This window comes from Chironomus tepperi, unplaced genomic scaffold, assembly GCF_022539635.2.
Source record: "Chironomus tepperi strain 1889 unplaced genomic scaffold, CSIRO-AGI_Ctep_v1 contig_244, whole genome shotgun sequence".
NCBI lineage: Eukaryota > Metazoa > Arthropoda > Insecta > Diptera > Chironomidae > Chironomus > Chironomus tepperi.
This window is the reverse complement of record NW_027226366.1, coordinates 2,291,982-2,316,277: the sequence shown is the minus strand read 5'-3', so window position 1 is coordinate 2,316,277 and position 24,296 is coordinate 2,291,982. Positions and strand designations below refer to the sequence as shown.

The 24,296-nt window shown below is 30.3% G+C and overlaps 2 protein-coding genes and 1 long non-coding RNA gene across 3 annotated transcripts; 1 reads left to right on the top strand and 2 right to left on the bottom strand.

The window, feature by feature from the left end:
* Positions 1 to 2,033: 2,033 nt before the first annotated feature.
* LOC139091354 (adult enhancer factor 1-like) lies at positions 2,034 to 8,502 on the top strand. The gene is made up of 9 exons (XM_070641394.1): positions 2,034 to 2,225; positions 2,691 to 3,232; positions 3,754 to 3,799; positions 3,889 to 3,906; positions 3,971 to 4,036; positions 4,116 to 4,130; positions 4,206 to 4,274; positions 4,342 to 4,359; positions 4,426 to 8,502. Exons 2-9 carry the CDS (start codon positions 3,155 to 3,157, stop codon positions 4,509 to 4,511), a joined length of 396 nt encoding a protein of 131 aa, XP_070497495.1. The 5' UTR covers positions 2,034 to 2,225; positions 2,691 to 3,154; the 3' UTR covers positions 4,512 to 8,502.
* A 1,871-nt stretch (positions 8,503 to 10,373) lies between these two features.
* Positions 10,374 to 12,105, bottom strand: LOC139091452 (uncharacterized). Its single transcript, XR_011544512.1, has 3 exons — positions 11,982 to 12,105; positions 11,468 to 11,719; positions 10,374 to 11,409 (listed from the first exon to the last, which is right to left on the bottom strand). It is a non-coding gene; the product is annotated as an uncharacterized lncRNA (long non-coding RNA).
* A 7,461-nt stretch (positions 12,106 to 19,566) lies between these two features.
* smg (sterile alpha motif domain containing protein 4 smaug) lies at positions 19,567 to 24,120 on the bottom strand. Its single transcript, XM_070641356.1, has 5 exons — positions 23,966 to 24,120; positions 23,022 to 23,741; positions 21,659 to 22,890; positions 21,301 to 21,526; positions 19,567 to 21,164 (listed from the first exon to the last, which is right to left on the bottom strand). Exons 2-5 carry the CDS (start codon positions 23,612 to 23,614, stop codon positions 20,627 to 20,629), a joined length of 2,589 nt encoding a protein of 862 aa, XP_070497457.1. The 5' UTR covers positions 23,615 to 23,741; positions 23,966 to 24,120; the 3' UTR covers positions 19,567 to 20,626.
* Between the last annotated feature and the right edge of the window lie 176 nt (positions 24,121 to 24,296).

The window sequence follows — 24,296 nt, the reverse complement described above, 5'->3', positions numbered from 1 at the left end:
TTTAGTCTAAAAAATTAAATGTATCAAAATTTTGAATTTTCATGGTTATTTTGTATTCTGGATGTGCCTTAAAGCATCTATCCTGCTTCTTTGATGATTAAAATTAGCAGACCGCACAAAATCATTAAATCCAACAGTCTATTTAATCCAAAATTCAAATACAAAGAAGTCAAACATTTTCATTTACTTAATGTAAATAATCAAAAAGGAACATAGCTGTGCACAGCATTATCAGAAGTCGGTGAAACTAACTTTGATATTAAAAAATTGAAAAATACATTCGAAAAGGTCAAACAACCAGAACGTTTATGTTATTTTTTTCGCGAAATATAAATCAGCATAAGTGAAATATTTGAATAAGCCATAACATTTAGGTATGTAAAGTTTGCATTAAGTTGAATGAATGGTATTTCTACATTGAAATAAATATTTTTAAAATAATAATCATCCAGTTATGATGTATGGGATGGAAGGTTCATGCACGTTCAATTCTTACATCTTCTTCTACAATTCCTTCACGTTCATGTACTCTAAATGTTAGAGAAATTGAGAAAATAACAATAATATTGGTATGATAAAAACAAAAATAAATGTTTAAATAGACATCTCAACATGAATGCGTAGATAGAGCCTCATCAGGCTCTGTGTACGGTGTGTTCTTTTCAAGCCATATCATATTCTTTGTTTACATATTAGAACCAGAATAGTTTAGTCAAAATCACAAACTCATATGAACAAGATGTGATGGAATATGGTATGGATCTATCAAGGGTTGAAGGAGAATAAGTTATAATACATTAATTGGAGGTTTTTAATTGTTTAAAGCGCACATTTAATGATTTTGTCATTTCTCAGTTTTAACGGCAATTTGAAATTCAAATTTCAAAACCATACAATTGTCAAAAGTTATAAAACATTTGTAATGTTTAGTACTCAAAAACAGTCATAACTGCCAAAATGAACCAAAATAATCAATTTTCGTTAGATTGCGGCTCAAACAAAAAAGTCTATGCAGCAACGTCCTAAAGAAATATTTACAAAACACTTGTGCTTATTTATTCTGATGGATGGAACAAAAAAAAGAGATGAAATGAAAATGATTGTTGAGGGAAGAAGAAAGAATCAACAGATAGTCAAAAAGGAGAGGATGTATGCCTGTGGAGAGAAAAAAATGGTAACGAAAGAAAGCAGGCAATCATAATCCGTTTTCTGCATTTCATCCTTTGGATGTCCTGTGTCTTCTTTTTTTGTTTTGTTTAATTTTACAGAGGATGAAATTTGTAAAATGGTTTGTTAATATTTTATCTATTTTTGCTACTTAAGTAGGCATTTTGGCGACTAATTTTCGGATTCATCTTGACAATATTTACAGATAAATATTGCAATGTGCATAAATATCCTTGCGAAAGACTTTTGTGTCGGCATTAAAATTTGTTTGATGTGGCTACCCATCATGACCGGATTTCTTTATCCTTTTTGCTAATGAGTTTTTCGATTGTTCTTTAAATATTATTCAGTATATTCAAAAAGAAGCATGCTACCTTCAAAATCTTCGTTGTACACAGCGTGATTGAATGTTGTACAATTTGACGGTTAGAAGAATGATTTGAATTTGAAAATAATTCATCCGCGGCCAACTTCAAGAGATTTTTAAATTCAAAAAATTCGTTGGTTCGGGATTTTTCTTATTTTGTCATTTTCTCATTCTTAATGATGCACAATGTCGATTAGGATGCAATTTATGAATATCTCAATTGAATAGCATCTCATAACAGCATGAATAATGGAACCAAACAGGCAAATAAAAGAGAATCAAAATTATTGAGGTTTCCTCCCCTTGTTAACTAAATTTCACTTGTTCCTTTGAAACTCCTTCATTGCACAGCATGTGACATATGACATAACATTAGAATCTTATAGGACATCTAGACACATCTTAATTATGCAATAATTAATTAAATTAAGGAAAAATAACTCGCGACAAAATTAACGGATTATGCAATTTCAAAAAAATCACTCGCAGTTTTATCTCCTTCAAATAAATTTTATTAAAATTTAGAATTATTTAATAATTTACTTAGAATGAAGCCTTACCGTCGTTTATAAAAGTCATAAGTGAGTTAATAAGTTGATAACACAGCAAACAATCGAAAAACCGGTTAAGAATTGTGAAAGAATAAGCAGAAAATCAAAAGAAAATAAAATTCCGATAGATGAAATTTCATGTAAGCTTAAAATTATGTTTCTGGTGATTTCCCAACAAGATTTTACATGTTTTTAATTAATTGAACATAGATGCAATCATGACATCTTATATTTTACACTCATGTTAATACAATTCATCGATTTTAAGCCTAAATTTTTTTGATTTTATAACCTTCAATTACAATTTTCTTCTTCAATTTTGACGAAAAAAAAAATAAGAATAAAAAAATTTGTTGATCAACACTGTCCTTGAAGATTTCGTCATCAAAATTGACTTGCCAGTGACGATGTCATTAATATCCTTTAACATGATAATTACGCATATCAAAATCACCCAAAAAAAATATATGAATTATGATTATGCGGCTATGAACAATTATTGCTTAATCAACTTCCTGTTTCCCGTATGAATAATAATAATTTCTTTCTTCTTGATCACTTACTTCTTTCTTTCCTTCTCTCTCACATTTTTTGTTTGTTTCTAGTTTACACAGAATAGCTACGTTGAGCGGAAGCCCTAAGTTACCTTATAATGATCGATATATTCGTAAAAATCTTCATCTTGTCAAAAGAAAGTAATTAATTAAATAATTAACAAGGAGGAATAATAAGAGATAAATGTCAACATAGCAACATAACAAGTTATAACTACTATTATTATGAATATATAATAATTTGATGCTCCTAAGGAGAAATCAGTGGACACATAGTGTTAATTAGAATATAAGAAATAAGGAAATTAAAGTGCTGATTGAATTTGTGTCATAAAATAACACGATAAAAAAAAGAGTATATATGTAGTTTGGAAGCTTTATGGACAATTTTTGAGGAATTACCTACACTTAGTAAATTTATTATTATATCCCCTTTTAAAAAAAATTAAGTCCAAGATCGATTTTAAATGCACTAAGGAGGAAGTAACTGATATTCAATAAAAAACCTATTCTTGATGTCGAGAGCACTCAGCAGAACAATGAAATTACCCAATACTGAAAAACCATTTCAGTGTAATGTGTGCGAGAAGCAGGTACTTTAAACCTTTATATATCTACTCATATAATTATCTTCTTTTATGTCAGTCTGTGGTTGCGAGGCATTTGATGCTATTTTAGTGCAGTTTATCATAATCGAAAGATGTTACGGGACGCAGTGTGCAGTGTGATTATTGCTGGATGGACTTTAAGTGACTTTAAATGAGTTGTGAAAATTAACGGAAATTACGATTTTAAAATCAATCAATTCATAACGGAAATTTTAGGTTCAAAAATTGAACTTTTTGGTTTGAATTTCAAACGGCCGTTATTTTTAAAATTTCCACATCCGCTGAGATGAAAGTTGCAAAGTATAGTCCTTAATCACACAGTCATTACACAACGATAAATATCGATTATTATGGGAAATTAACATCAATTGACTGTGAAAAGTCACAACTGACTGAGAGAATTGCCTAGTTTAAAAATAATTATAGCTTGTAAAGGAACTGTTTTAACTGATTTACGAATTTCTCTTTTTTATTTCTTATTTCCATGTTCGTTCCATCCTATTCAGTTTCGTCAATTAAGTACACTTGCAAATCACATGAAAATACATACCGGTGAGTGAGATTATATGCATATTTACAGCTATCAAGTCTTTAATTAATGACCTTTTATTATTATTTTTTACATGCTCTCGTCTGTACAGGAGAAAAACCTTTTAAATGTAAGCATAAAGTCTCTTTACATTATCAATCAAATAATTAATGTTTTAAATTTATATTTTACAGGCCACATATGTTCAAGAGAATTTCGACAGAGCAGTACCTTAACTAACCACATTAAAATTCACACCGGTACGTGTGTATAGATAGATTAATTAATTATTCATGCTAATCCTACTTTTTTTACATTTTTCTCTTTGACACTGTGCAGGTGAAAAACCTTACAGTAAGTATTTTATGTCCTTAATTGGCACATATTCTCGAAATTTGCATTACTAATAATCCATTTTCCCATCCATAGAATGCAGTTATTGCAGTAAAGAATTCCGACAGCTATCTACTTTAAGTAATCATGTGAAAATCCATACAGGTAAATTGACCGTAATTAACATTACATGCTAAAACTTAATATCCTTATTTTACATCCCCAAATCTAGGTGAAAAACCATTTGAATGTAAGTTAATTCGGATATACTGTCCATAATATGATAAAATTTAATATTTTATATCTCCCATGACAGGTGTTGTGTGCCGCAAAACATTTCGACAAAGTTCCACGTTAAATAACCACATTAAAATACATACTGGAGACAAATTTGTTATCTGATCGACGCTTAAAGCGCCTGATCAAGACAATGCAGAAAATCCTTGAGAAATGCTGTAAAAATAATCTCATTTATTGAACATTTTTTAAATTTTCCTTATTTATTTAATTACTTTAATACTGTTCTGATTGGTTATTTGGATTAACGGAGATTGGAGATGATTTTAAAGTGCTGGAATTGGAAGTGATTATTGAGTTTTGGTGTAAATAAAAGTTTGTGTGGATATTGTGAATATTTTGGAGACAGTTTTGTGGATTTTGTGCCTAAATTTACTACAAAATTAGTAGTAACGGAGCTACAGCGTGAGAAGTTAAAGATCCTTGCATGCGAGGATGTCTTGATTCACTCAAAACCATATAAATGTTTTTGAAAAGTTAGCTTGCATTTGTATGGTTTTCATACATGTAAAAGTTGACTTTTGTGAGGTTTTGTAACATTCAGTTTACATAAAGGAAACCCTTCAAATCAATATTAAATAATCCACACGAATCCACAAATGTATTTTTTAAAATTTAAATGATTTTAAATAGTTACATTACAAAATGAAATCAGCCTTGACCTTGGTCAATCTCGATCGGTCAATCAATAAACTTTTAAAAATCATTCAGACAAAATTTAAATTGCTAACAAAAAAAACTCAATCCATTCCCGATCGCGCAATTTTCGATCATCTTCAACTCCATCCACAGACATAAAAACAAGTTAAAAAAAAGTTATCTGATGAAAAATGATTCCTTAATTTATAAAAAAAAATAGACAAAAAGTCTTTCTTAAAAAAAACAACAAAAACAAAAAACTCAATGAATTATATTATTACTATTATATTATTTATAGTTATTATCAGTTACTGATTTAAAATTCATATGTGGATTTCTTACATTATGTCTACATACAATTTCAAAAAAATTATGAAAGAAGTAAAAAAAAATAAATAAAAACACAATGTGATGACGATAAGGATGATAATGAGCGAGACAGAATGAAAGTAATATGTGAGTGCGAAAGAGGGAGAGATGCATTAATATTAGAAAATTCATTATTGTTGAGAATATAGGGCATGTACTTATCTATTATGTATGGTATACATATATATTTTGCATCAAAATTTCTTCTTTTTTTCCTTTTTTTAAATATATTATTATGATTAATATGTTATGTAAGGATTATTTGAGAACAACTATAAGTATTTATTTTATAATCTATAAATTTGTATAAATATTCTGAACAGTTATTCAAAAAAACATAAAAAAGTCAATTTAAGAAGAAATGTGGGTATGAGAAATATTTAAATTGCTTGTTTTGGGATGGATTTTGGAGGTTTTGTGCTTCTTGTTTAGTAGCTGTTGGATATTAACACATAATTTTGCCAAAAAAAGAAGATTGTTGATAAAAATAGAAAATAACGACTTTTAGAAATTCAAAATGTGAATCTGAAAACCATATAAATTATTTTGTATTGCTCTGAATTCAAATTTTAACGGATTTTTCTTCAATTCAAATTAAATGAAGACAAACCTCCCAAATCCATCACAAAATGAATGTTTATTTAAATAAAATGTTAATTTAGTTTGTAAAAATACCCTTGAGAAATGGTAGTTCTCCAAATTGCTAATTTCGGGACTATTATTCGGTGATGAATCATAAATCATGTTTCCCAATAGAACCTTTAAGTTGCCTAAATTGAAAATGCCGATATTTTCTTAATAATTATATAAATAAGGTGAAAATACAAAAATATGATGAGAAAAAAAAAAATATTTTCAAAGGATCAAAAATTATTGTTATTAATGCACAGATCTATAAGATCAATAAAATGCATGAAAAAATGATGATATACTAAAGATAATATACTTTGATACGAATTTTTGACGCTCGGGCAAGGCACTAAGTGCCATTTTGGTAATTAAATAGGAACAAATTGGCTAAAAGTTGATAAAATATTTTAAATAATTGGAATTGACATTTGTTGAAGGTTTTTGGATGCAAAATTTAGCTAGTTAATACGTTAGGAATTGTAAGAAAAGCAATTGCATTGGGTATAAAACATTACAATTCCCTAAAACCCTACAACTCCTTATAAAAACCTTTAAAAGGTTTTCAAACATTTTGTACCAAAGTTCCGTACTATAAAACAATTGTAAGGTTCTGCAACAAAAAGTTCAAAAACCTTCAACAAATTTCAAACTCAAAAAAATTTCTTTCCAAATAAATTTATTGTTGACAAAATTTTCTTCTTAATGTCATTTGAAAATAAATGGAGCATTGGTGATTAATGTTTTTTAAACAACACTTGACAACATTTTTTAAAAGCAAAAGCAAAGAAAATGATCACTTTTAAAAATGAAAATGAGATTTTTGAAGATGCACGAATTTGTTGTGGAGAATTCACTTCTTTTTGTTTACTAATTGATTGATTAATTGAAGAGAAATTTTTTATTGATTTTGTGAATTATTCATTTGATAAATTATAGATTCAAATGAAGAAGAATCTTTAGTACATAGTGCGTGACAAATGAAGTGATAGAAGAAGTGTGGCTGATGATAAAATTAGATTTGTGGCAACTTGGTTGCAGACACACTTGTTTGATTATGAATTGAAGATTCTAGAAGTTTGAAGACTGAATTGTCAATGAAATGCTTTGGAACTCACAATAAACTGCAGATACCAGACAATTGACACAACCGTTAAATGTTAGCTTAAAGCTAGTCCAATGTTGATTTCGCTAAGTCATTTAAAATCCTAACCTATAATAACCCTAATCAATCAAAAATCCGGCCTCGAGTTGGCATCATTCTGACTCAGAATTGTTCCAACCTGATGCAGGATTTAGGATCGATTGGGGAAAGGAACTCGACTCTCGTCGATTAACCATAAATTTAGTTATTATTCTGGGCTTTTATCACGAAGAATTTTGCCAAGTTTAAGAATTTCTTCCAAAAAGAGAAAGGACAGATGAGTTTGACTCCAAAATCTTTCTCACTCGGATACGTCCTGGACAACTTCTCAATTGAAACAAATTAGAACATTTATTAAAATGATTGTGATCGTCAAAAGCTTGTCAATAGTAGATGTAAATATAAATGACGATTTAAGGCACAACAAAAAGTGAATTTTCCACAACAAATGATTTTACCAACTACAAAAGCAACAACAACCAAGTTAAATATAAAAAACAAAAAATGTTAATTTTTCACTTTCTCTTTTTCAAAAAAGCGTTCAAAAAATTCCTTACAGGGCCATAATTATTTTTACAATTGAATAATAAAAAAAAGAAGATGAAAAGAGTTAATCGTAAGAGATAAAATCTACATATATATTAAATATATTTAATTAAACAATTTATAATAAAAGAAATGAAGAATGAAAAAAAAACACAATTTTAAGTAAAAAAAAGTGAATTAAACTTAAAAAAAACTGAATGATGAATATAAAAATGTAAAGTTAAGACGTGAAAACGTTCTCGAGAGCTTTTCAAAGGTGACGATGATGATGAATGGATGATGCACGTTCCTTTTTAATAAATTTATTAATAAAAAAACAACGTATGTAAAATTGTGAATGAATGTTTTGAGAAAAATTCAACTTTTTTCTTCTGTGTTTTTGATGAGTGTAAAATTTATCTATTAAATGATTGATTGAATGATGACTAAAGGTAGATTATAAAGGAGTATAGGCAACAAACAAAATAGACATTTTTTGAAATTCACAAAAAAATGATCACTTTTTTAATTAAAATTTAATGAAATTCACAAGAAAAAAAATGTTTTATCTCAAAATTTGTCAGGTTCAAAACAAAAAAAAAAAACAAGAATTAAGAAATTGTAGTGCAGTTAATAAAAACACTCAGAACATGAATGAAAAAAAAAATAGAAACGAAATTAAATGTATTAATTCAATAAATATTAAGACAACCCAAATTACACCTACACACACAAAAAATAATGGAAAATGTGAATATATTAAATGTTTTATATTAAAAAAAGAAAGATTAATTCAACTGGAGTTTTATTATGGACGTTTATCAAAATCTAGGATTTGACAATTTGAACTGAAAACATCCAAAAGTTTATTTCAATGTTTACTTTAATTTGTTGAAATTTTCAAAAGTTTAAATGTGATATTTTATAAAATCTTGAATTTAAAGCATTTTTATCAGTCACAAATCAGTGAATAAAGCAACAAGTCAAGCAGTAACAGCATGAAGAATACTCAAAAAGTCGCTCAAAAAAATTTGAAATGTTTACAAAATTTTGCAAATTTTTCAAAACATCCTCAAATTGCTGGAAACCAGCCAGCTTTGGGAGATGACTAAGGGAGGTCATAGATCGCAATTGATCAGTAAAACCAGAGAAGAGAGTAAGTATGAGAAGCAGACAAACTTATGCATCATAAAAGGATAAATATCTGTATAGGAATTACAGAAAACAGTTCACAAAGTGCAAACCTAAACACAAGCATCTAACCAATAATCATTCATCTTCTAATCTTCATCTATTAACTCAACAAGAATTCAAAGAACAATTGAAATTTCCCATGGCCAATCATAGCGGAAATTGCTTTTGCAAGGAAACACACATCAGAAACACTTTGAAGAATTTTATTTATGACCAAACTTCACGCTTATTAATGATTTGATACGTTCTATTGTGTAAGAAATCATATCCAACACACAAATTCGTGCTTGGTTCAAATTTGATTTGAAAGATTGAATAAGTGGCTGTCCATTGATAACCGAGGATAAATTGGAAAGGAAATCACGAATCATTTCATGGCCAAACAGGAAATCTCGAGTTATCAATCGAAAAACTTTGTAAAAGTGGAATTGGACATGGTAAAATTGGTAACAATGAATCCATACTCACCTATAAACACCAATCATCTCAGGTAGAAATAACACGATTGATTTGAACAAAAGAACTTATTGATTTATTGATGGTGCCAATAATTTAACACCAGTCTGGATTTTCACTTTCGAATGGCACGTCAAGTGCAAAATGTTTTACAATATTTCTCAAAACACACATGTAATTATAGCCTGAAAACTATACACTATAATTTAAAATTCAACAAAAAAGAGAGCAAAATATCCAAAAAGGATCTATTGTCTTGCTGCAAAAATAAATAATGATTCAAGTTCCAATCTATCGGTCAATTTCTTTTCATTCTAAAATGAGAAGCAGAGAGAAATATAAGGTAGGAGGATCGTGTAGCCATTAAAAGATAATGACTGACCGGATTCGGCCTCGAGAGAGTGATATGACATTCCTTTTTACTCTCGTACATCATACAACAAGGTGCAAATTATGTTTCATGAGAACAGACACTGCAGCGTGAGGAGAAGAAAAATGAGATGCAGCAGTAACAAAATGATGAATGATTTGAGTCCATCATCATCAATATTTAATATATTGTTTGTTTTTCGACGTTTTATGGACGTCTATTAAATTTTTTAAGTGAATCCAAAATTACATCAATTTCCATGCATATCAAAAATGCAAGTATAATGAATGAAATATGCATAAAAGATCGGCAGGTGGTCGATCAAGTGGCAATTTTTTCACTTTCGTTGATTCTTCAACATAAACCAAATTCCTCGCACTTGAATGTGATTTTTTTCGTGCCTTGCATGATTGTCTCTGTGTATCGTACGATGCGATAAGGTAAATAATTTATTTTATGCACATTCCTTCTTATTCTTACGAATGGAAGCAAAGATATTAAATGAATGGACATGGCAAATTCATGAGAATGAGAATCTTTTAAAAATGGAATGAGATTTGTTTATTATCATAATTGCAAGTTATGAATTGATGCATTAACATCATAAGTACACGTTTTTGATTAAAAAGTTTTTTAGGTTCTATAATTTTGTTTGTTCAGCATGCTGTGGTTTTATTATTAAAACATATTCATAAAGTTGATGGGTTGTCAATTAAGGGCGAATTTGTGCGCAGTTTTCGTGGAAAGGAACTAATTTATCACAAGTTGGATCATATTGTGAATGGACACTCGAGTGAACAGAAGCTTACTTGATTAGTTAGTAAGTGATGTAAAAACAGGAAGACTTCAAAGAACTCCTCGAAGGAAGCTGTCGATAGAGACGGTATTGCATTTGGTATTGGCAATTGGCAGGGGGAAGCCGGTGATAGAAGCAGCTAAAGACGACATCTTAGACAACTGTGATCCAGTTGATCTGTATGGTCATCGAAGTAAGCAAGGCGTGAAAAATGTGTCGCGGCACACCTTGTTGATTAAATTCGACCAGATGAGGTTAAATACTAAATAAAGCAAGCAGACGCATCGTCAAATCAGAAGCACTCGACGTCTTTATCAAAAATATTGCTAACAATCTTTAAAAATGCTGATTGAAGCATGTAGTCACGACGAAAAACAAACAATGTTCGTTTTATTATAACATAAACATGCAGCAGAATTGGGAGGCATAACTTTAAATAAAATCAGTTTGCCGGTTCCAGCTTTGTAATTAAAATATACATTGCATTTTTTTATCATACCTTTATGTCTAAACATTCTTTGCCATGCAAATTTCTTACCGAACAAGTGTCTGAATAAATACTTGTTACATTTTCTAAAGATTCACGTCTAAAAAGTTTTAAAACAGCTCTTCTTATGTCCCTCATTCGATAAGCATAAATCATAGGATTTAATGCCGAATGTAAATGAATAAAGCAAATATTGAATGCCATCAAAGGCTTAGGGATGCAGTCTTTACAGATGACTGTCGCAAAGTACATGAATTGAAGTGGAATCCAAGTAATCCAGAAACTGACGACAATAGTTGCAATTGTTAATGTTGCTCGAACCTCCTTGGCTATTTTCTTTTGCTTTCGTGAGTTGAAATCAGTGCCAGAATTTCTTAATTCTATTCTTCTTTGTGACTGTTAATCATAAATGACTCTAAAGAATAAAGACAATTCTAAAAGTCAACTAACTTACCTTTTCAACTATGATTTTATAAATTTTGTAGTAGACATAACCCAGAATAATTGAAGGGATGAGAACAGCAAATGTAAACCGGAATATAACATAGTTCTTATTCATAACGTCGTGTACTATACATTTATCATCATATTTGTCATTCCAAATTAGAGGAAAGAATCCGATAATAATGCCAGTCATCCAGCAAACAGATATTTCCTTTGCAATATTTTTGTTGGTTTTGGGCTTCGGTTGTGGAGAGTTTAGGGTCTGAAATTTAAGAATTAATCAATAGAATTCATTAAATACTTGATCGACATATGCTGAAATGATGGATCAACGGTGACTTAGCAGGAAGTTTATCAGTGACACCCAATCCCCGCCCTGAATACGATCCTGATTAAAACCAATTGATGACTGAAAAATGACTGCCACTGCTTAGTGGATTCAAAATTCAAAGTTTAAGTCCATCTAGAATTTAGGTCAACTTTGAGTGCCCAACATTTCAACACGTGCTCGTGATAATCATTACCAAAGTTCCAAGACGTTTGACCGAAATCAGAACTAAACTGTATATTGAAATATTTGAAAATGCCAGTGGAATTGAAATCGGAACTAAGCATAGAAGACGATTGCAAAGTGGTGGAAGTGTATTTGGGTCCTGTAATGAGATTTTAATTATTATAACTTAGTTATAAATTGAATCCAATTACTCACTTGACTCCCCCAAAGAACTACAACTATGCCAAAAGGAATGGCAATCAATCCAACACCAAAATCAGCTAAAGCTTGCGAAATTATATAAAAATTGATCTTCCGTCTTAATTTCCTCTCACGAAAAAAGGCAATGAAAACTAGAGTATTTCCAAGAATTGCCAAAATGGCAATAACTACTTCGATCACAGTAAATGCCACAAGAGAGAATCTCCATTGTAAGTGATCAGATAACTCAAATAGATCACACGTTGCGTTCTTCTCCATGCTGGATTCTTACTGAATTAGATTTAAACTAAATAATTTAATTGCGAATAACTTATCTAATTTTATTCATGTATATCCTGCGATAAATATTTTGGGATGAACAATTTTATAACATTTTAGTCATGAATTTGTGATGATTCCTCATTTTCTCTCCTAAATAGCTTAAAAACTGATTTTCTCATGTCTTTCATTCGATAGGCATACAGTATAGGATTAATCGCTGAATTCAAATGAATAAAGCACAAATTAAAAGCAATTAAAGGTTTTGGGACACAATTAACACAAATTATAATTGTCAAATACATTATTTGGAGTGGAATCCAGGACATCCAGAAGATTACAACAATAATAAATATACTTTTTGTTGCTCTTATTTTCTCATTAAGAATTATTTCATTCAATGCGTTAGTTCCAATTAACGTGCTCTTCCATGTCTTTGACTTCTCCCGCTCAAGCTTTCTTTTTCCCTTGAAGTATGAATTAAGGAATATGAGTAGGAATTTCAATCTAAGAATTAATGCAGTGGTGGACAACCTTTTACTTTTCGCGGCACATCTTAATGGTAAGCTTCGATCGAAACCGTATACTGTATATGGTTCATGACTAGTATACCGCCGCACACAGGTTGTCAACCACTGAATTAAAGTGTGCTGAATACTAGGAATGGACTTCAGAACCCACAGGATATGACCTAAGAATAAGAACTTACCTGATCAATTATTACATTGTAGATTTTATAGTAAATATAGCCAATTAAAGTGGATGGAATGATAACAGCAACGATAAACCGGAATGAAATATAACCAGGAGCCACGACCTCAGTCAAGATGCATCGATTGTCCTTTTTATTGTTCCAGTACATTGGTACGAATCCAATTATGATTCCAATAGTCCAACATATTCCAATTTCCATTGCTAAATTTTTGATTAAATTTTGCTTTGGATATTTTGATTTCTGTGAAGGAATTGGAGTTAGTCAATGTCCAGTGGATATCTAGTTCTGATGCATAATTGTCCACTCGGTGAAAGTTCTTACCAAAATTTGAAGCCGCTTGAGAGAAATCATCACCAAACTGTATATTAAAATATGTGAGCATGACAGAGGAAGTGACATTGGCAACAAGCACATTAAGTCATTGCAGAATGCCGGCATTTTTTTAGAATCCTACAGAAAAATAAAGGATAAGTGATGTCTGTCAACTGTCTTAGCTACTTAATTACTTGACTGCCCCAAATAACCACTAATATTCCTGTAGGCACACCAATTAATCCAACAAAAAAGTCAGCAATCGCTAAAGATATCACGTAAAAGTTTATTTGACGTTTTTCCAGTTCCTTTTCTTTGAAAAATGCTATAAATATCACAAGATTCTCTAAGATTGCAGCTAGACCTATAATAACTTCCAGCACAACAAATATAACTAATGAAGGCTTCCATTCTATGTACTGGTATATCTCATAAAGATCACAAGTTTCCACAAGTTCCATTTGTCACTCACAAATTTATCTAAATTTTAAGTATTCAAAAGACGAAGACGCACTGCGACTTCTTATTGAACAAACTGCGTACTTTATTTAAAGTATTAAAATTTTGAATATCCGAGGAATACATTCTCATCTGCCGCCCAAAATTATTTCACTTGTTTCTTTAATTTATATTAAATCATTCTAAAGGAAGTAGTCTCCTGCTCGGGAATGAAAGTAATGAATCAGACTGTACGATATTTTTTGTGATTTACTCACAAGTGTGATTTTATTATTAGTCTGAATCATTTGTAAGTAGCATGATTATCATCAAGGTCAGAAATTGTCAAAATGGTTGAGATCCAAGTGTTAAAGACGATTAATACAATCAGGTAAATCCGTAATGAAACATACTCGAATCACACAAGTCAATTAATAAATCTAAACTCCGGAATCAGGTCGTGAGTCTGGGATGATATCGGATTTAAACCGACCTCATAGTCATAACAAACCAGAGTGGCAAAACAGACACCTGTGACAGGCAAATACCGTACAATTTCTTGATAATTTATGCTGTTTTGTCTGTCACAGGTGCCTATTTTGCAACTCTGTTTCGAACTTGAGTGCGACTTTCGATTGATTAACCTATTTGTGCTATTCGGGCTTGATAAAAGCTTATAATTACATAATAATATGATGATCGTTCAGTTAGTTGTACTTGAATTTGCCGACAAACGTTGCACACCAAGTAGTCTAAAAATTGCAATTCTTATATCCTTCATTCGATAAGCATAAAGTAATGGATTAATTGCAGAATTCATATGAACTATTGCGATGAAAATGCAAACTGTTGAAGTCTTGATACATTCTTCACAGAAAATCGATAGCATGTAAAAGATTTGAAGAGGAATCCATGTGATAAAAAACATCAAAACAATCAATGATATGCTGATTGATGCTTGAATTTCTTTTTTTAGTAATTTTTGATCATTTTGTTCACAAGCATTATATAAAGTTTGTTGTCGTTTTGCCTGCTTCCTCGACTGAAATGAGATAAAAATGCATCATTACAAATGATCTAATGTGACTCAATCATCAAATTTGGGAAACTCTACTCCAAATTCTGATTACGAACCTGAATCATGATTATTTTGTAAATTTTAAAGTAAAGAACTCCAATAATCAGTAAAGGAATTAGTACAACAATAGTGGATCTGAAGATGATGTAATTTTTGGACAAAACTTCAGTTAAAATGCATCTTTTAGAGTTGCTTCTATTATTCCAAATCATTGGAAGGAATCCAATAAAAATCCCAATAATCCAGCAACAGCAAATCTCCTTTGCAATGTTTTTATTTGATTTGAGCTTTTGTATTGGCGGATTCCTAGACTGAAAAGAAATTTTGACAATTTTAATGATTTTACTTAAGCATATAGGAAAAAGAACATTCACACATCCATTAAAAAGGAATAAATACCAAAGCATTGTAACGTTTGATCGATATCAAAACCAAGCTATAAATCGACACATTTGAAAACGTCAAAAGGAGTGAAATCGGTGCCAAACACAATGCATCAGGGCAAACGGCATTTGGGATATTTGCTATGTTCTAGAAAAAAATTCAAGAATAACGTTCATTTGAGATTTGAATAATATTTATTTTACATAGTTGAGAACCCCCTTTCATACAAATATTCAGTCTGTTTTTGAACTTCAAAGAATAAACATTTAAAATTAATAAAAATTTAAGCTTACCACAAATATTCCAATAGGAATTCCAATCAATCCTACTCCAAAATCAGCAATTGCTAGAGAAATTATGTAAAAATTTATTTTACGACGTAGTTTTTGTTCTCGAAGAAAAACCAAAAATATTAAAATGTTTCCAATAATTGCTAATAAAGAATTAATTAGTTCCAATGTAACAAATGCAATGGTTTTATTTTTCCAATGGATGTCAAATATTTCAACAAGATCGCATGTTTGATTGTTCTCCATTGCTGTATCAAAACGAACTAAAATTCATTTTCTCTTAATTCAGACTTCAATTAATCTAATTAATCATATATGAAAGCATACTCATTATTCAGTAAGGATAATTCCGAATCGGAATGGATTTTTTATGATGACTTATAATTAATAATACAAAACTGTCATGGGAAAAAGGTACAAACAAGTCTTATCTAAGCATGAAAAAATTGAGTATATTTGATGCTGTTATTCAGTCTACATCTCCATATCCTAAAAACCAGTCATCAGTCCACTTGAACTGAACTTAAGTTAGTTGTTGTACTTTGTATACCAAAAAGTCTGTAAATTTCTTTCCGTATGTCCCTCATTCGATAAGCATAGATCAATGGATTTAATGCTGAATTAAGATGCAAGAAGCTTATTGCAAAGTTCACAACACTGACATGAATGCAATCGTTACAGAAAATTGACAGTAAATATATAATTTGCAGTGGAATCCACGTGATACAAAATACCAAGACAATTATTGATATGCTGATTGTTGCTCTCTTTTCCTTATCGATGGACTTTTGATCTGATTGTGTTTGGAGAAAAGTAGAGTTAAGACGCTCAATCTTCTTCTGTGTCTTGAAAAATTATAAAAATTAATACTTTTGATAGTCGTCATTTGTGTACGGATCAGACGAAGCTGACTCAGACTGCATCATAATCAGACAAGCTTTTTAATTGTGGTTTTCCTCTGACTCAATATGTCTGTGTCTATGATTATGCTGCTGGATGATGAGTATATCCTTACCTGCTTACGAAATAATTTGTAAATTTTAAAGTAAACATAGCCAATGATCATCATAGGAATCAATACAACGACCATAAATCTTGATACCATATATTTCCATCTTAAAATGTCTTGTAGATAGCAAGTTTGTGATTCCTCGTTGTAATAGTAAAGAGGCACAGTTCCTATTGCGATAGCAATAATCCAACACATTCCTATTTCCATTAAAATTATTATTTTTGATTCCTGTTGTCGATTTGGAATTATCAAAGACTGCAATACAATTTTTAAGGGTCAATTACAAGATTATTTTGCTGGATTTCAATATATACCAGAACTTTGAGTCGCTTGATTGAAATCAAAACAAGACTGAACACAGAAACGTTGGCAAAAGTCACCAGAGTCGACATTTTTGCAAGGCACAATGGTAGATTGCATAGATATTTTGTGTGTGGATGGTCTGCGGTAATCTGAAAAAGAGAACCAACAGCTTATATTCTGTGTACATTCCACACAGTCGACAGGACTAGAAATTAATGTTGCCAATTACGACAATGTGTTTAAATCAAGTCACAGGCATAACAAAACAAAATTTACCACATAAATTGGAATAGACACAAGTCCAACACCGAAATCACTAAATGCTAATGAAATAATATAAAAGTTAATATCTCGTCTCAGTCTTTTCTCACTTAGGAACACAGTAATCACAAGTAGATTTCCAATAATTGCAATTAGAGCTATAAAAAGCTCAAATGACACATGAAGGATATTCAAAGCTGTCCATTCTTTTCCATCAAATATTTTGAACGAGAAACTACACGAATCATTATGAGTCATTATTTATTATTATGTCCGTTTTAATTCTATGAGATTCTAAGTAAAACTGCCAAAATAATTTAATATTAAAGCATTATCGTAGCGAAATGTTTGCAATTTGTTCAACCCGATCAGCTTATGAGAAATTTATTTAAGCATCTAGCAATCAAAAAGTATAATGAGTCGGTCTAAAATTGACATAAAATCTCGCTTCTACTGTCGAAAACATTTATTTTAAAATTTAAGAAAGAACCGCACGAGTGATCGTCACTAACTTATAAACTCGGTTTATAATTGTATGAAAATAGAGGAAGATTAAAAATTGTATTACAATAAAATAAGTAGATGATTATTTTAAGGAATAATCAGTATATCATAAACTCACACTATGAACTGCATAAATATAAATTTGAATTAATAAAAACTTAATTCATTGTCTATTAAAAATTTTGAAATTTCAGTCGTGTGATGACAGCGATAATTGTCGGGTCTAAGGATTGTTCGTAAGCTTAAAGTCAATGGTCAAACTTTAATTTAAAAGAAAGATTTGAATAAAAGTCAAATAAATGCTTCAAAACACCACAAATTCTAAATTTCAGTTAGCTGTTATAAGGTTTTAAATTCAAATTTTATTTAACCGTTATTTAGATAAATGTCTTAAAAATGTTTTGGGACCTTACAAATGTTTTAAAAATCACTTAAATTAATCATTTTCAAACGTTGAATATCCAACCGTGTGAATATAAATCTGCTCCCGTTGGTTTTTCGCCAAGCATTAAAAGTACATAAGCAAACATAATTTGCGAAAAAAAAAAATAATTCCAATAAAAAATTATGCATGTTCGTATCAAAAATGCAAATAAGGAACATCAAAAAAAAGAACAAACAATATTGCAGATGGGAGATGCGCCGACTGTGATAAACAACATCAATGTATAAAGTCCTAAATATCGAATGTTGTCTTTTGTTCTTTTCATTAAAAGCAATACATTCTCGCGCCTTTGCTTCTCACAGAAGCTGTTACATCTTGCTCCTTTTTATGCACAATTTCGCAGCATTTTTCTTAATTTTTTGTTTGTTTTATGTCTGAACAAAAATGAAATATGCTCTGCATAATCACTAATGTAAATTATATGCTGTGCATGACATCGGGTCTGTAATTTAGAATTTTTAAAGCAATTAAGGAAGGCATCTTCAATATTTTTTAGCTGATGATCAAAATGTTTATCATATTTTATTTTCAAAAATTACAATTTATTTATTTCGTCATAAATTGTCGCAACAATTAAAATAGAAAATAAAATTAAAAAAATCGACACTGAATTCTTCCTTTAATTTCAGTTGAGACACAATTAAAAATTTATTCTCTCGTGTATGAAAAAGTACATTAAGCCAATTAAATTTTTTTATTTTTCCTGATTTTTCATCTCAAACATTCACAAAAAAATTCTCTGTCTATTGATCAGTCTCACATCACTTATGATTAATTTCTTCACTGGTTTTTAACATTAAATTTTCTTTTAAAATTAATCATTAACTATTTTGAGGGTTGAGTAATAATCCATTGGTAGATATACTGTTGAATATCAGATCTTTGATAAATTTAGTTCAAATATTTATCGACTATTTGCTTCTTAGATTTTAACGGTTTTTTGGAATTTGAAATTTAGCAGTTTTTTAGAATTTGAACTCAATCGGTTCTTTAAGATTTGAAATCAAATGGTTTTTCGGAATTCAAAATTTAACCGTTCTTTGAAATTTGAAATCAAACGGTTTTTTAAAATTTGAAATCAATCGGTTCTTTGGGTTTTGGAATCTAACCGGTTATTTGGAATTTGAAATTTAACGACTTTTTCAAACTTGAGTGGATTTGAGAAATCTTAAAATAATAGTGGAGACTTCCTCAAACTTAAAATATCAAAATCTACCAATCAAAAACCCTCAATTATAGTTGTTCCTTACCAACTATACATCAAACATTTAAATTCTTCTTTGTTGTATAATTTAGCTATAAAATATCATCATGATCACAATTAGACAGAAACAATTTTCATCTTCATCATTTTCACTATCTGGTCCTACAAAATAAATTCATTACTACATTCATTGTGTTTCGTTGAAATGAGGAAAAACATTTTCCTATCAGATTTTTCATTTTTATTAAAACTTATTCATATGTGAACAAATTGAAATTGCATTCTTTTGTGTTGTTTAATGCGAAGGAAAATGAATTAACAATAATTTTTTTATACTCGCTCCTTGCGCCTCAAAAATTAATTGAAAAGTGTCATTTAACTAGTTTTTCTGTTTTCATCGTCTAGTTTTCTAAACTAGGTTTATAAGCGTTTTAAAGGTCAACATTTTTTTTTTTTTCAATTTCTTTACTGTTAAGCTAATTAAAAACGATTTTCTCATTGAAATTTTTTTTTTCCATTATGTGAGTATTGTCGTTTGACATCATTTTTTTTTTTCTTTTTCAGTTTTAGTGCAATTTTTTTTTTAAATTAATTAGGTTATAAAAATTTGAATAACTATTCATAATTTTTTTTGGCGCACAATCAATAACAATCAACATTTAAATTAATTAAACTTACAATCAAGTTAGAAAAAAAGAAAAAAACACAAAAAATTATGTGGCCTTAACAATTATAACAATTTTTTTAATTTAATTAATAAAGTACTGTGTTCAAACAATTTTATCATCCATTTTTATGAAGCACATATAACGACTTTTTGAATTTCAAAAGAAATCATATATCACTTGAAGTTGGTGACTGAATTGACTTTTCAAAAATACGTTACAAGCACGATTTTGAAAATTTCAAATCAATAAGACTTGAAGTTGACTCCAAATTTTGTTTGAATCTCAAAAATACGTTAAATTATGCAACAGTCACAATGAATCTTAATTCGAGTTTTTTTACGTGTCACATAAATAATAATAATATTAAACAACTTCTCAGAACCATTATATCATCATAAAAATAGTATTCAATCAAAAAGGAATGTATTTTTTTCGTCATATAGTCAAATAAGAAGGGATACTGCCATGATCCGGCATTAAATGTGTTTAATTATAGCTAGTATCTTTGCGGTTTTAAGCTATTACCCGCTTTTAATTGTTGTAGAGAGCAAAAAAGTACAGTAAAGGAGAGAGCAAATGGCCTTAGTTGATAGCTTGCTCAGTCATTTGTCGACACAATGATTCCAAGCGACTATTAATATCCATTGTTGTTGTTTTAGGCGTCAATGATGTAGTCATACTCATAATATTTGGACTGATGCTCTTACCTTGCTCATTGCTATCAACAAGCGATGACATGGACGAATTTACGCCGCAGCTATTACGGCGATATTGTTGTTGTTGCTGAATTGGAAATGGCATGAGACTATTTAATGAATTACGATGATAAGCGTTATTGTTTGGCTGCGGAATTGTTGGTTGTTGATTGAATTGAATGTGATGCTGTTGCTGCATAAGCGTAAATTGATTCAACTTGTCACGACTCGCAGAGCGTTGGAAGTTGTTCAAATTTGGTGAAGCTTGTGACGTATTTGCGAATGTTGGATAAGATATACTTTGTTTGTTGTTTGAAGGGCTTGGAACTGGTTGATACTGCTGAATATTATTATAGTACGTCATCGAGTTTTTACGATTTTTCTGACTATCAACAATGCCTTGATTCAACTTTGTTTTTGTCCAACTGCAATGAAAAAAGAATAATTGATTAATTTAGAGCTTCAAAAGTTCAAAACAGTATGCAAAACACGACTTTTGTATACTTTCAACATATTACACAACAGCTATATCGTGACTTAAGAATTTATGCTCGCACTTACCGCATTTTCATGTTATTTCCCTTATTATTAGTACTATTGCCATTATACAACTTATTAGCAAACATCATTTTAATGCGTTGCAATTTATATTTGTACTCTTTTAAGCGAGCTGCTTGCTGAAGAAATGCTTCGTGATGTAATGCCTTATCAAGAACCCACAAAAACACGTTTACAGATTCTTCGTCCGCACTAGATAGGTACTTTATGCTCTGCATAATTTGAAATGCTAAAGAAATAAAAATAAAGATTAACGATTTTATAAGATTCAAATTTTCAACGGTTTTTTGAAATTCAAATTTAAGATTGGCAAATATTCAAAATTTGAATGGCCGTTTAAAAAAATAAAGCATCAACTTACCACAATCTAATAATCGCATTACATTCGTAGCAACATCCTCATCACAAGGAACCGAGTTAATAGGCTTCATAGGAGTCAAAATAATATTTGTGATCTCATCCAATCCAACTTTTAAAGGCTTTGTTCCGTCAAGCAATTCCTTTTCAATTTGCTTTAATTGAGCACTACGTTCGCTCAATTTTTGAATGCATAGCACCAACTTATGACGAGCTCCTTTTGTAACACCCAAATTTTCTAAATATTCTTCATTCATGTCCATCATTTGTTCATATGTCATGTTAGTGAAGAGCCACAAATACTTGTGTAATCGTAAACTTTTAAGCCATACTGCAATGTTACCCATACCGACTTGATGGAGATTATTATTCATTTGCATCTGTACTAATTTATCTAAGCGTGTCTCGGAACCACATGTCATTAAAGCATTACGAGATGATTCCATTGATAATGAAAAGCTTCTTGGTTTTTGTAAGTTAGCCAAGTTTTCTGCTGATGATGAAGTAAAGTCGCAACTTGCCGTTGGCGTTGTCAAACTATTAGAACGTCTAGTCTTAATTGTATTATTACCATCATCGCTGAAGCCGTCACTTAATGCACCATAGCCATAAACATCATTAAAAAGGCGATCATTGAAGAAATTTGGTACAGTTAAAAAGTCATTCGTTGTACTGCTGCTATTTGTTCCTGTTGGAACGGTCACTGTTAATGAATTAGTTTTTGATGTATCAATCATATCGTTGTCAAATTCAACATCAGTGCCATTCTTCGAGAACGATAAATGATGTTCATCATTTGAGTCATTTGCGTCATAAATTAATGTTGCTAAGGTGCTACTTGATGATTTTGAAGCTTTTGCACCGTTATTTAGACTGCTTTGACTAGCACTGTTATTTCCAATTGGTGTTGGATATTTGGTTTCAATGAGATCATCACAAAAATCTGGTGTAACTTGAAAGTTACCTAAATCCCAGAATTCTTGATCACTTTTCTTTGATGTTATCCTAAAGATCTCTGTATTATTGTTGTTTGTTTGTATTTGTGGAATTGTTGTTGGCCACGTCGTCGAGGATTGTGAACTTGATGATGAAACACTCGACATTGAAGATGTCGTCGACATAAATGACGATGGATTCTCAGATGAAAAGATATTATAATTACTGCCTCCAATACTGTTTGTTGAGTAGCCCACTGATAAATGATCATGAAGCTTGAGAAGGTGTTGTTGTAATGTCCTAAAAATAAAGAACAAATTAACGGTTAGTAAAATTTTAAAAAATAACGATCGAATGAAATTTTGAATTTTTAGCGCCAAAAGGAATTCAAAATGGCCGCTACAAATTTACAATGGAATTAATTAACTTACATTCTGTCCTCAGATTTAATCACAGGATGAATGAGGAGTAATGAGAGATATTGTTGAACCAATTCAATGGAAAGGTTGTGTTTAATAGAATCCTCAATCAGAAGAGGAAGGAATTGAATGTAGACTTTTTTGCCTTCGTCATTATTTGGTCTAAGCAGTGGCAAGTATGTGAGTAAATCATTCACTATATTGTCCTTATTGTTATACTTTAAAACGAGATCATCTTCTAAGCTCTTAATGTTGTCACTACTATTAAATTCTTGATCGCTGTTTGCGTCAATGTTATCACTGCTGGATTTGAAATTTGTAAGCGAATTGTATCGTTGAAGTAATTTATTCAAAAATGATGATGCATTGGCTGCTTCCTCGTACATGAGTGACTGTTGAGGACTTTGATTCTGTCTTAGGTGATTCTCAATTGAATTCATTAGCAATTTGAGACTATAAAATGACATCTTCTTTATTAATGCATAAATAACAACAGTACGTTCACACTCATTCCAATGGTCGAAGATACTTTTTACTTGTGTTACTTGCTCATGAAATAATGTGTTTGAAATCATATTATCACTGGAATTTGAAAAGTATTTCATTTTTGTGTGTTTCTTTTGATAACTTTTTGTTGAAATGTCGGATAAAATGATCACTAATTAATATAAATAAAGCAAAAATGATAATTTCCAAAACTTTTCGTCTTAAAATATCCTTTTGTCAGAGAATCTGCAATGAAATTAAATTGGGTTAGTCAATAAACAATAGATATAATAGAAGCATGTCACTAAAACAATTGATAACAATGCATGAATACAATTGCGCCAAAAAAATCTATTGTTTTAAGATCCAGTACATCCAGTTTATCAAATTGATTGAAAATTGGAATCGCCATTAAACTTTTGCGCGTTTCTTATTAATTTCAGCATTTAATTGCTGTTCTCCGTACTCACCTTATATAATATCGATGTTTTAAAATAAATCAAGTACTTTTATAAACCTTACATACTTAATAAGATGAGTTAACGTCACAAAATCCTTCTTTTATCTAGCGAATCTTGCTATCGAATGAATTTAGTTCGGGGTCGTTCACGTATTTCGGTCCCCTTTTAGCGGGGAGGGTAGTTTAAAAATTCGTTTTTTCACGTAACGTTACAAATAAATTTACCCTTCGATGTTTTTGGGTGGCGTTCAGAAATTTAAATTTTTTTAAACCGTTAAACACGTTTCCTGTTATAATGCTTAAATTAACAAGTTTTTCAACATCGAATGTGATTATTATGT

What these genes read in the sequence shown, in the direction of transcription:
- smg (XM_070641356.1), bottom strand. Translation starts at nt 23,614, where the DNA reads ATGAAATACTTTTCAAATTCCAGTGATAATATGATTTCAAACACATTA. An exon ending in ATTAAATCTGAGGACAGAAT is followed by an intron (nt 22,891 to 23,021) that starts GTAAGTTAATTA and finishes CTTTATTTTTAG; the next exon opens with GACATTACAACAACACCTTC. An exon ending in GGAAATAACATGAAAATGCG is followed by an intron (nt 21,165 to 21,300) that starts GTAAGTGCGAGC and finishes TTTTCATTGCAG; the next exon opens with TTGGACAAAAACAAAGTTGA.
- LOC139091354 (XM_070641394.1), top strand. Translation starts at nt 3,155, where the DNA reads ATGTCGAGAGCACTCAGCAGAACAATGAAATTACCCAATACTGAAAAA. An exon ending in GTAATGTGTGCGAGAAGCAG is followed by an intron (nt 3,233 to 3,753) that starts GTACTTTAAACC and finishes CATCCTATTCAG; the next exon opens with TTTCGTCAATTAAGTACACT.